Source organism: Lipotes vexillifer, unplaced genomic scaffold (genome assembly GCF_000442215.2).
Source record: "Lipotes vexillifer unplaced genomic scaffold, Lipotes_vexillifer_v1.1 scaffold47, whole genome shotgun sequence".
In the NCBI taxonomy this organism is placed as follows: domain Eukaryota; kingdom Metazoa; phylum Chordata; class Mammalia; order Artiodactyla; family Lipotidae; genus Lipotes; species Lipotes vexillifer.
Genome location: NW_006791298.1, coordinates 2,141,136 through 2,154,691, shown reverse-complemented (window position 1 = coordinate 2,154,691; position 13,556 = coordinate 2,141,136). Strand labels below are relative to the sequence as shown.

Here is a 13,556-nt window from a genome sequence, read left to right as displayed (position 1 = left end):
CTCTTTCCTGCACCCAGTCCATTAGCAAATGCCTTGATACTATCTCCAAAATATATCCCAAGTTTAGCTACTTCTCTCCGTCTTTACTGCTACTCCCCTAATCATGCTTCCATTCTTCCCTCCCTAAAATCCCTTTTCTACCCAGCAACCCACATGGTCTTTTAGAAATAAAAATTAAATTACGTCACTTCCTTGCTTAAAACTCTTTAATGTGTTTAAAAAAGCACACTTAACTTTTAAAATAGTTAAAAGTGTGTGCTTTTAAAATAGCATTTAAAATAAAATTCAGACTTAATAATGGACCTGAAAGCCCTATATATCTAGCTGTTGTCTACACTGCCACTCTCTTCCCTCCTCACATACTAAAATCTAGCCATCCTGGCCTTCTTTTTGTTTCTCTAATGGGCCCAACCCAGTCCCACCTTAGGGCCTTTGGACTAGGACTTTTCTCTGCCTGAAGCAATGCTGAAATTGCCCTAAGATCTCCACATAGGCATTTCCTCCTTGTGATTCTTCAGGTCTCCACTCAAAGAGTATCATCTACTCACTGAGACTGTCATTGGCCACCCAATCTGAATTATAGCTGTGTTGCCCTTGCCACAATTATTCTTAACCAGATAAGCCTGTTTTATTTTCTACAAGGCACTTACCTGAAATTTGCTTGTTTGTGCATTATCTGTCCCCTTCCCTTAGAATGTGAGCTCATGAGAGCAGGCACTTTCTTATTCACTGCTGTATTCCCACTGCATTAGAATTGTGTCTGGTACAGAGTGGACACTTGATAAGTATATGTTAATTCAGTGAATGAATGATTGACTATGAGAGACTCACATCTCTAAGTTTTACATTCTTCTTATATTTACATAGATAAAATACAACATACATTTGTTAGATAGACCCTTAAGAGGATTGTTTTTCTTTTTATTCCTTCTGCTTGCTAAGTAATCAAAAATAATTCCTTGAGTAGCAATAATATATTCTAATATTGTTTTAAAAATTTATTTATTTTATTTAATTTTGGCTGTTAGGTCTTTGTTGCTGTGTGCAGGCTTTCTCTAGTTGCGGTGAGCGGGGCCTACTCTTCATTATGGTGCGTGGGCTTCTCATTGCGGTGGTGTCTCTTGTTGCAGAGCACGGGCTCTAGGCGCACAGGCTTCAGTAGTTGTGGCGCGCAGGCTCAGTAGTTGTGGCACACGGGCTTAGTTGCTCCACGGCATGTGGGATCTTCCTGGACCAGGGCTCAAACCCGTGTCCCCTGCATTGGCAGGCAGATTCTTAACCACTGTGCCACCAGGGAAGCCCCATATGTTCTAATAATGACCAAAGATTTGCTCTCTAGAAATTTTCATTGCAGTTAGAAAGTTACAACATTGAAACAGGATACTATGGTTAAATGCAAATTTTGTAGTACAGGCCTAGTTTTGAGGAAGATTAGCACCTTTATTATAGCATTTGTAAAACTGAATTATTATTTTTGTGTCTGTGTTTTTCTGTTGCTAAAGCAAGCTCTTTAAGAACAGGGACAATGTCTTATCTCCAACATCTAGCATAGGATATGACAGGTCCTGCATGTGTGTGTGTGTGTGTGTGTGTGTGTGTGTGTGTGTGTGTGTGTATGTGTATGTGTATGTGTATAATGGCTGAATGTGATTGAGTAATGTAGACACATGAAAAGGCTTCATGAAGACCAGTGGGTAGAGTTTAGATAGGTTGAAGTCTGGCGCTGGTAGCTGCTGAGAGATGTTAAATATATACCCAGGTTTGGGAATCATCACTGGTGATACAAGTTGAAAGGGAGAACATAAAAGGCAAATGATCAGAATCTGAGACTTGGGAAGAATGATGGAGAATATGAGGAATAATGGGAACTCTTTGGAGAAATCACTGAGAAGAAAACATAAAAGATGACAAAGTGTCAAGTAGAGAGCTAGAAGATGAAATCTGAGATATGTCCATTAGATGGAGTTCTTGACAGTATTTAAAAATATACTTTCTGAATAAAAACTGGAAGGAAGAAGAATCTCCAGGTAGATTTCATATATAGCTACGTAAAATGGTAGATAAGCTAAAGAGCCCCGGAGGAAGAATACCTGGTTTCCAGTCCTAGCTTTTAAATATGCTGTGTGATCTTAAAAGAGAAAAGCTAATATTTACTGAAAAAGGCAGTGTGCAAGGCACTGTGCTAATAAGCATGTTACATAAATTATGTAACTTAATTTTCACAGCCACCTTATGAGGTAGGTTATTACCTTCATACATAGATAGGGAAACAGAGGTTAAGTATCTTTGAAAAATCATTTAGCTATTAAATGATGAAAGGGGTACAATACCATGTGGTAAGCATTCAAAAACTTTTAGTTTCAGAGAAAGAGAGTAGATATTAGGAAGTAAATGGAAAAAAAATGCTTGATATATACGGCACATTCAGGAAGTTTATTACTAGAGAAATCATATAATAGTTTATTACTAAGAGAAATACTATAAATAAGCCAGAGCAAACTATTTTCAAGTGAACATGTATTTTCAAGGTAGGAAAGAAGGGAAAAACTTAGTGAGGAGGGACATTGAAGCTATTGAAGAAAGAATTTTTTCTGAGATGAAAGGAAAGATGATTTGGTAGCTGTAAAGATGGAGATGTGTTAAAAGACATGGCCAGAGCAAATTCAGAACGGCTTTTCTTTCCTAAAAGAAAGTTGGAGGTAAGGTCTTCTATTGAGATTGATGGTGAGAGGCTTAAGGAGAGAGAATAAGATCTGAAACAGCTGCCAGATACAGCATTAAGGGCAGTTGAAGTTGGATGAATTTTTCTTTAGAATGTTTTTCATAGTCAAAGCAGCTTCAGTCTAAGAAGAGAAGCCAAAAAAGTGTGAAGATGAGAGTGATCCTTGCTAGTGTATTAGCCAGTTGAAACTTGGGATTGGGAGTCTAGAAAGTTGTAAGGGCCCAAATGAGCAAGGAAGTTCAGTTTAAATAGAGATGTCGAAGGCAACCCTAGCCATGGACTACATAGCCCATTAGGTAGAGGATTTTTCTTTTAGATAAAGGAAATAAAAGTTTATTTTGGTTAAATGTGAAAAGATTTTATTTGATGAAATAAAATTTAAAACTACTTAAAGTTTACTTTTTTTTTTTTTTTTTTTTTGCGGTATGCGGGCCTCTCACTGTTGTGGCCTCTCTGTTGCGGAGCACAGGCTCCAGACGCGCAGGCTCAGCGACCATGGCTTACGGGCCCAGCCGCTCCGCGGCATGTGGGATCTTCCCGAACCGGGGCACGAATCCGTGTCCCCTGCATCGGCAGGCGGACTCTCAACCACTGTGCCAACAGGGAAGCCCCTACATTTTTTGCTTTAAAATATAACTGTAACTGGTTTTAAGTTATTTAATGTTAAAATGCCCTAAGGAGTTAATGAAAAAATATTCGGATTTACTCTTAAGTGAATTTGTATAGTATTTCCTTTTCCCTCAGTTCTTATTTTGTACAGTGAGATATTAATTTTATTTATTTTTTGGACATTGATTAATTTTAAAATGAGAAGTGTTTTATAGGAATACATGCAAATATGTGGCAAAGTTAAGAAGCTGAATAAAGTGGTTCAGTACCATGACTTACTGTTTGCTCTAAAGATATTAACTAATCTCTGTGACCTTACTGCAGCTGCTTCTTCATCTTCTTTTTAAATAGACTGTTTGGATTGCATAAGAAAGTCATCAATATGGTACACAATTTACTATCCAGTCACGACTCAGACCCACGGTACTCTGACCCCCAGATAAAGGCTCGGGTGGCTATGTTGTATCTACCTCTGATTGGCATTATCATGGAAACTGTTCCTCAGCTGTATGATTTTACAGGTACTTAGTATATTTAAGACAAACTAAAGGCAAATCTCAGTGTTTAAAAGTATTAGAAAATATCTCAAGGTGATCTTATTTTAGGAAAAGAAATATAAGGAAACTTACACTGACATAGGTACACTGTAAATACATAACATATTTCTGAAAAACTTGACTGTGTGAGAAAATTCACTGCAAGGTTTCTGTAAGCATTTCTTATGACAAATTTTTAAATAATGATTTTATAGCATTTCTATACCTACCTATTAGGAAATAGGGTTTTTTTTGTGTGAGTGTATACTGTTCATCTGAAAAAAACAATATGAGAAAACTTGCCAGATGTCTACCACCCTCAGTCTCAATTTTACTCATATACATAAAATTGAAATTAATATTCACCTGAATAACAACAATGATGTTTATTGCTAATACTGGGTTAATAAGTTGAAGTTTTGTTACTTTTTAAAAACTGGAACCCACAAAGTTTTATTCCTCTTGCTTTCCATTTTTAGAATTTACTTAAATTCCTTCATTTGCCTTAGAGAAAACACTGTAGGTTGCATTTGAACTAGCAATTAACCTGATAAAGTACTTCCAGTTCAATTAAAAAAATTTTACTGGTATCTAATAAGTATTATCAGTAGGTGCTGGTGATATAAAGATAGCAACTCTTGCCCTTTGAGAGACTAATAGTAGAGTAGTTTTCCAAGTATTTTGATCACTAAAGCAGGTTTCCTTATCTGAAGGCAGAAATTTATGTTATTATATCTTCTTTTACTAGCAAGTTAAAGTTCTCTACAAAACTATAAATATTACTACAGGAAAGAGTTAATGTTTAAAATATTTAAATTATTTTTTAAAAGAAGTAAATATAATGATAAGCAGTATATGTTAATAGGTTTTTCTTTAAAGAGTAAAGGAGAATAAGAAAGGGAATTGCTTGCTCGATAGCTATTAATTAAGCTAAACAGAAGTTTTCTTTATTTATTTTTGGGTGATTTTTTTTCCAGAAACTCACAATCAACGAGGAAGACCAATCTGTATAGCCGATGATTATGAGAGTGAGAGCGGAAGCATGATAAGCCAGACAGTTGCCATGGCAATTGCAGGAACATCAGTTCCTCAGCTAACAAGGCCCGGCAGTTTCCTCCTCACATCAACGGTAAAAACAACCCTCCTACAGAAGCTTTATCTGGAAAGACAGATATTTCCAAGGATATACCCTTTAATAACAGATTATTGTACTAGCTGATGCAGGAGTACTCTGAGTTTTATTTATTTTGTGGAAACATTAAGGTTTTGAGAATATTGCCTATCTTGTACTAAGTTGTTTTTAAAATTATGAATTACCTCAAGCTTTATGGTATAAAGCTCTATATTCTGTCATTTAGAATTTTGAAGGTTGCCTTACTTATAGCCTATTTTCTTCATTTTTAAAATCCATTTTATTCTTTGTCAGCCCTAAGAAATAGTCTCAGTTATTTAGCAGTTGAGAATATTTATTTTTAATCTGTGAAGATTTATACTTTTTCATATTTATATAAATTGATATTCATTCAGCCCTGTAATTTTCCCCTCTTAAAGAGGGAAGAACAGGGAGGCAGGGAGTAAACAAACTTAATAAAACAAGATCAACTTCTAAAAGTTTTAGATGACTTCTTTCAGAAAACTGCAATCGTATTTATGGAAGCTAGCTTACTAGACAACTTTTTTAAAAGTTTTATTGAGATAATTTACATATCAAAAGATTCACCCATTTTAAATGTACAATTTCATGGTTTTTAGTATCTTTACAGAGTTATGCAGCCATCACCACAATCTAATTTTAGAACATTTCCATCACCCCAAAAAGAACCCTGAAGCCTATTAGCAGTCACCCTCTATTTCCACACAGCACCAACCCTAGGCAGCAACTAACCTACTTTCTGTCTGTATAGATTTGCCTGTTCTGGACATTTCATATAAATGGAATTATACACTGTAATCTTTTGTGTCTGGCTTCTTTCACCGAGCATAATGTTTTTGAGGTTCATTCATGTTGTGACATGTATCAGTACTTCTTTTTTTAATGCTAAATAGTATTCCTAAATATTGATAGACCAGATTTTTATCCATTTATGAGTTGATGAACAGTTGAATCATTTCCACTTTTTGGCTCTTAGGAATAATGCTGCTGTGAACATTTGTGTACATGTCTTTGTGTCCACATATGTTTTCATTCCTTTTGGGTAGATACCTAGGAATGGATTTGCTGGGTTATATTGTATCTCTATCTTTAACATTTTGAGAAACTTCTAAACATTTTCAAAGTGGCTGCTCCATTTTAAATTCTCACCAGCAATGAATAAAGGTTCCTGTTTCTCTAAATCCTCATCGACACTATTATCTCTTTTTTATTATATATACTTCATACCTTAGTGTGTATGAAGTGGTTTCTCATTGTCATTTTGATTTGCATTTCCCTAAAGTCTGCTGATACTGAGAGTATCTTATCATTTGCTTAATGGCATATCTTTTTGTATATCTTATTCAGAGAAAAAGTCCATTCAGATCCTTTAATGTTTTAAAATTGTGTTATTCATCTTCTTGTTATTGAGTTGAAAAAGTTTTTTATATATTCTGGATATAAATTCCTTATCAGATATGTGATTTGCAGATATTTTCTCCTGTGGATTATCTTTTCCCTTTTTATTTCCTTAAATATTTATTTACTTGTCTGTGTCGGGTCTTAGTTGCAGCATATGGGATCTTTCATTGCGGCACATGGGCTTCCAGAGCGCATGGGCTCTGTAGTTGTGGTGCATGGGTTCCAGAGAGTGTGGGGTCTGTAGTTGTGGCGCACGGGCTTAGTTGCCCCGCAGCATGTGGGATCTTAGTTCCCCGAGCAGGGATCAAACCCATGTCCCCCTGCATTGGAAGGCAGATTCCTAACCACTGGACCACCAGGGAAGTCCCTTTTTTCACTTTCTTGATGCTGTCATTTGAAGTGCAAAAGTTTTAAATTTTGATGAATTCCAGTTTTTCAGTGTTTTCTTTTACTTGCTTTTGCTATTGTAGATACAAAATAGTATATAAAGTACATGTATAGTTAAAATGTAATAATAGAAGAAACAGCAGTGTACCTACCACTCAGCTTCAGAAACAGAACATTGCAATTTCCTTGGAAGTTCCCAGTTTGCCATCAGTTCAATCCCTTTCTCCCCTCAAAATGACCACTATTCTCAGTTTTGTTGACCTTGTTTTTCATTTTTTAAAACCTTGCTTATGTGAAATATACCACAGATGAAAAAGTACATGAAACATAAATGTAAATGTTTACAAAAGATTTTAAAATGGCTATCTTTGTAACCACAATTCAGGACAAAATATAGAACATTGACCACCTTCCAGAAATCCTTGGCCTGCTGTTTTCCACCACAGCTATCTACCAAGCCACCCACTATCCTAACTAATGAAGTAATTGCATAATTTTGTTAATAGTTTCACCATCTAAGTTTGCATCCCTAAATACTATAGTTTAGTTTTACATTATGTCTTTAATATTCCTCCATGTTGTAAAAAAATAGCTGTAACTCACTGATTTTTCATTTTGGCATGATATTCCATTGTCTGACTATAGATCAATTTATTTACCCATTCTATTGATAGATGCATAAATGGTTTCTGATCTTTGGTTACAGATAACAGTCTTATAGATTCTTCTGTATGTTTCCTGTCTGCATGTACACACTTTTATTTAGGGTATTTCTTAGGAGTGGAATTTGCTGTGTCATATATGTGTACCCTCTTCTATACTAGATATGCCATGATGCTTTCCAAAAGGTTTGTCTTAATTTTTATTTGCACCTGCTATATGAGAGTTTCTGTTCCTTCATATGTTCGTCCATCTGCACTTAGAATATTCAAACATTTAAATTTTTGTCAATTTGGTAATATATCATTATATCTCATTTTAGCATTCATTTTCCTGATGTCTTATGAGGGTGTGCACTTTTTCATATAAATGGCTATTTGGATTTTTCCTTTTGAAGTATCTAGAGTTTTTTTGCCCATTTTCCATTGGATCTTCTGCCTTTGCTTGTAATTTATAGTAGTTTATATGTCTGGATCAAGCCCATTGTCAATTATAAGTGGTTCAAAGATTTCTTTCTTTTTTTATGGCTTTTTCATACACTTAATTGTGAACTTGATGATAAGTGTCTTATTTTAAAGTAAGATTGTATTGAATCTATGGATCAGTTTTTGGAAAAATTAATATTTTTACATGCTTGAATCCCCAAATCCTTGAATATGTTAGATCTCCTCACTATTTAGGCTTTCTTTAATGTCCACACATACATAAACGTTTATAGCTTTCACCAGAGGCCCAGAACATCCTTTGTAGGTGTATTGTTAGTCATTGGTATTTTTAAAATATTTTACTAATATTATAAAATTATATAATATGATAATGTATAATACACATAAATTTATATATATAACATTATATTCTTATAGTCTCGTAAATGTCATCTTTTTCAAAAATTATTTTCTAATTGTTGATTGCTATTTTTGTTTTGGCCGTGGCATGCGGCTTACGGGATCTCAGTTCCCTGACCAGGAATTGAACCTGGGCCATGGCAGTGAAAGTGCCAAATCCTATTAGACCACCAGGGAGCTCTCTAATTGTTGATTGCTTTTATGTGGGCATAGAATTGATTTTGAACAATAATGTTTATTTCCAGGAGAATTGCTAAACTAATAACAGAGGTATAGATTTTTTTTCTACATACACAATCATATCATCTGGCAGTTTCATTTCTTCCTTACTGTTTTTTTTTCCATAACTTATTTACTGGCTAGAACCTTGAGTACAATGTTAAATAGAAGTAGTGATAGTTGGCATCATTAAGGGGAAACTTCCAACAATTCATTCATTTTTTTTTTTTTTACATCTTTATTGGAGTATAATTGCTTTACAATGGTGTGTTAGTTTCTGCTTTATAACAAAGTGAATCAGCTATACATATACATATATCCCCATATCTCCTCCCTCTTGCGTCTCCCTCCCTCCCACTCTTTCATCAGTGTCTTATAATTTTCTGCATACAGGTCTTTTGTCTCCTTAGGTAGGTTTATTCCTAGATATTTTATTCTTTTTGTTGCAATGGTAAATGGGAGTGTTTTCTTGATTTCACTTTCAGATTTTTCATCGTTAGTATATAGGAATGCCAGAGATTTCTGTGCATTAATTTTGTATCCTGCTACTTTACCAAATTCATTGATTAGCTCTAGTAGTTTTCTGGTAGCATCTTTAGGATTCTCTATGTATAGTATCATGTCATCTGCAAACAGTGACAGCTTTACTTCTTCTTTTCTGATTTGGATTCCTTTTATTTCCTTTTCTTCTCTGATTGCTGTGGCTAAAACTTCCAAAACTATGTTGAATAAGAGTGGTGAGAGTGGGCAACCTTGTCTTGTTCCTGACCTTAGTGGAAATGCTTTCAGTTTTTCGCCATTGAGGATGATGTTGGCTGTGGGCTTGTCATATACGGCCTTTATTATATTGAGGAAAGTTCCCTCTACACCTACTTTCTGCAGGGTTTTTATCATAAATGGGTGTTGAATTTTGTCAAAAGCTTTCTCTGCATCTATTGAGATGATCATATGGTTTTTCTCCTTCAATTTGTTAATATGGTTAATCACATTGATAGATTTGCGTATATTGAAGAATCCTTGCATTCCTGGAATAAACCCCGGCCATTCTGACTGGTGTGAGATGATATCTCATTGTAGTTTTGATTTGCGTTTCTCTAATGATGAATGATGTTGAGCATTCTTTCATGTGTTTTTTGGCACTCTGTTTTCTTGCTTTGTGACATCCTTGTCTGGTTTTGGTGTCAGGGTGATGGTGGCCTTGTAGAATAAGTTTGGGAGTGTTCCTCCCTCTGCTATATTTTGGAAGAGTTTGAGAAGGATAGGTGTGAGCTCTTCTCTAAATGTTGGATAGAATTCGCCTGTGATGCCATCTGATCCTGGGCTTTTGTTTGTTGGAAGATTTTTAATCACAGTTTCAATTTCAGTGCTTGTGATTGGTCTGTTTGTATTTTCTATTTCTTCCTGATTCAGTCTTGGCAGGTTGTGCATTTCTAAGAATTTGTCCATTTCTTCCAGGTTGTCCATTTTATTGGCATAGAGTTGCTTGTAGTAATCTCTCATGATCTTTTTTATTTCTGCAGTGTCAGTTGTTACTTCTTTTTCATTTCTAATTCTATTGATTTCTAATTCTTTTCTAATTCTTTCATTTCATTTCTAATTCTTTTTTTCTTGATGAGTCTGGATAATGGTTTATTAATTTTGTTTATCTTCTCAAAGAACCAGCTTTTAGTTTTATTGATCTTTGCTATCGTTTCCTTCATTTCTTTTTCATTTATTTCTGATCTGATTTTTATGATTTCTTTCCTTCTGCTAACTTTGGGGTTCTTTTGTTCTTCTTTCTCTAACTGCTTTAAGTGCAAGGTTAGGTTGTTTATTCCAGATGTTTCCTGTTTCTTAAGGTAGGATTGTATTGCTATAAACTTCCCTCTTAGAACTGCTTTTGCTGCATCCCATAGGTTTTGGGTCGTCATGTCTCCATTGTCATTTGTTTCTAGGTATTTTTTGATTTCCTCTTTGATTTCTTCAGTGATCACTTCGTTATTAAGTAGTGTATTGTTTAGCCTCTATGTGTTTGTATTTTTCACAGATCTGTTGCTGTAATTGAAATCTAGTCTCATAGCGTTGTGGTCAGAAAAGACACTTGATACAATTTCAATATTCTTAAATTTACCAAGGCTTGATTTGTGACCCAAGATATGATCTATCCTGGAGACTGTTCCATGAGCACTTGAGAAATATGTGTATTCTGTTGTTTTTTGATGGAATGTAATATAAATATCAATTAAGTCCATCTTGTTTAATGTATCATTTAAAGCTTGTGTTTCCTTATTTATTTTCATTTTTGATGATCTGTCCATTGGTGAAAGTGGGGTGTTGAAGTCCCCTACTGTGATTGTGTTACTGTCGATTTCCCCTTTTATGGCTGTTAGTATTTTCCTTATGTATTGAGGTGCTCCTATGTTGGGTGCATAAATATTTACAATTGTTATATCTTCTTCTTGGATCGATCCCTTGATCATTATATAGTGTCTTTCTTTGTTTCTTCTGATAGTCCTTATTTTAAAGTCTATTTTGTCTGATATGAGAATTGCTACTCCAGCTTTCTTTTGGTTTCCATTTGCATGGAATATCTTTTTCCATCCCCTTACTTTCAGTCTGTATGTGTCTCTAGGTCTGAAGTGGGTCTCTTGTAGACAGCATATATATGGGTCTTGTTTTTGTATCCATTCAGCCAATCTGTGTCTTTTGGTGGGAGCATTTAGTCCATTTACATTTAAGGTAATTATCGATATGTATGTTCCTATTCCCATTTTCTAAATTGTTTTGGGTTCGTTATTATAGGACTTTTCCTTCTCTTGTGTTTTTGTCTAGAGAAGTTCCTTTAGCATTTGTTGTAAAGCTGGTTTGGTGGTGCTGAACTCTCTCAGCTTTTGCTTGTCTGTAAAGGTTTTAATTTCTCCATCAAATCTGAATGAGATCCTTGCTGGGTAGAGTAATCTTGGTTGCAGGTTTTTCTCCTTCATCACTTTCAGTATGTCCTGCCACTCCCTTCTGGCTTGTAGAGTTTCTGCTGAGAGATCAGCTGTTAACCTTATGGGGATTCCCTTGTGTGTTATTTGTTGTTTTTCCCTTGCTGCTTTTAATATGCTTTCTTTGTATTTAGTTTTTGACAGTTTGATTAATATGTGTCTTGGCGTATTTCTCCTTGAATTTATCCTGTATGGGACTCTCTGTGCTTCCTGGACTTGATTAACTATTTCCTTTCCCATATTAGGGAAGTTTTCAACTATAATCTCTTCAAATATTTTCTCAGTCCCTTTCTTTTTCTCTTCTTCTTCTGGAACCCCTATAATTCGAATGTTGGTGCGTTTAATGTTGTCCCAGAGGTCTCTGAGACTGTCCTCAGTTCTTTTCATTCTTTTTTCTTTATTCTGCTCTGCAGTAGTTATTTCCACTATTTTATCTTCCAGGTCACTTATCCATTCTTCTGCCTCAGTTATTCTGCTATTGATCCCATCTAGAGTATTTTTAATTTCATTTATTGTGTTGTTCATCGTTGCTTGTTTCATCTTTAGTTCTTCTAGGTCCTTGTTAAATGTTTCTTGCATTTTGTCTACTCTAGATTTTGGATCATTTTTACTATCCTTATTCTGAATTCTTTTTCAGGTAGTCTGCCTATTTCCTCTTCATTTTTTAGGTCTGGTGTGTTTTTATCTTGCTCCTTCATCTGCTGTGTGTTTTTCTGTCTTCTCATTTTGCTTATCTTACTGTGTTTGGGGTCTCCTTTTTGCAGGCTGCAGGTTCATAGTTCCCGTTGTTTCTGGTGTCTGTCTCTAGTGGCTAAAGTTGGTTCAGTGGGTTGTGTAGGCTTCCTGGTGGAGGGGACTATTGCCTGTGTTCTGGTGGATGAGGCTGGATCTTGTCTTTCTGGTGGGCAGGTCCACGTCTGTTGGTGTGTTTTGGGGTGTCTGTGGACTTATGATTTTAGGCAGCCTCTCTGCTACTGGGTGGGGTTGTGTTCTTGCTAGTTGTTTGGCATAGGGTGTCTAGCACTGTAGCTTGCTGGTTGTTGAGTGAAGCTGGGTGGTGGTGTTGAGATGGAGATCTCTGGGAGATTTTCGCCCTTTGATATTATTTGGAGCTGGGAGGCCTCTTGTGGACCAGTGTCCTGAAGTTGGCTCTCCCACCTCAGAGGCACAGCACTGACTCCTGGCTACAGCACCAAGAGCCTTTCATCCACATGGCTCAGAATAAAAGGAAGAAAAAGTAGGAAGGAAGGAAGGAAGGATGAAAGAAAGGAAGGAAGAAGGGAGGGAGGGAGGAGGGAAGGAAGGAAGGAAGGAGGGAAGTATGGAAAGAAAGAAAGAAGATAAAATAAAATAAAGATAAAATAAAATAGAATAAAGTTATTAAAATAAAAAATAATTATTAAGAAAAAAAATTTTTTACAGAAAAAAGGAAAAAAAAACGGACTGATAGAATCCTAGGACAAATGGTGGAAGCAAAACTATACTGACAAAATCTCACACAGAAGCATACACATACACACTCACAAAAAGAGGGAAAGGGGAAAAAAATAATAAATGTTGCTCTCAAAGTCCACCTCCTCAATTTGGGATGATTCGTTGTCTATTCATGTATTCCACAGATGCAGGGTACATCAAGTTGATTGTGGAGCTTTAATCCGCTGCTCCTGGGGCTGCTGGAGAGATTTCCCTTTCTCTTCTTTATTCTCACAGCTCCCGGGGCTTATCTTTGGATTTGACCCCGCCTCTCCGTGTAGGTCGCCAGAGGGCCTCTGTTCTTCGCTCAGACAGGACGGGTTTAAAGGAGCAGCTGCTTGGGGGCCTCTGGCTCAATCAGGCCGGGGGGAGGGAGGGGTACGGATGCAGGGCGAGCCTGCGGTGGCAGAGCCGGCGGGACGGTGCACCAGCCTGTGGCGTGCCTTGCGTTCTCCCGGGGTAGTTGTCCCTGGATCCCTGGACCCTGGTAGTGGCGGGCTGCACAGGCTCCCCGGAAGTGTGGTGTGGATAGTGACCTGTGCTCGCACACAGGCTTCTTGGTGGCGGCAGCAGCAGCCTTAG

At 36.4% G+C, this 13,556-nt stretch overlaps 1 protein-coding gene across 7 annotated transcripts in view; it reads left to right on the top strand.

Moving 5' to 3' along the window:
- The window catches only part of DOCK7 (dedicator of cytokinesis 7), a 220,162-nt gene that overhangs the window by 153,012 nt on the left and 53,594 nt on the right, over nucleotides 1–13,556 (top strand). For all 7 annotated transcript variants that reach the window (XM_007464292.1, XM_007464291.1, XM_007464290.1 and 4 more), the window contains 2 exons: nucleotides 3,683–3,852; nucleotides 4,845–4,996. In XM_007464292.1, the coding sequence (XP_007464354.1) occupies nucleotides 3,683–3,852; nucleotides 4,845–4,996 (322 nt within the window). The remainder of the gene's footprint in view (nucleotides 1–3,682; nucleotides 3,853–4,844; nucleotides 4,997–13,556) is intronic.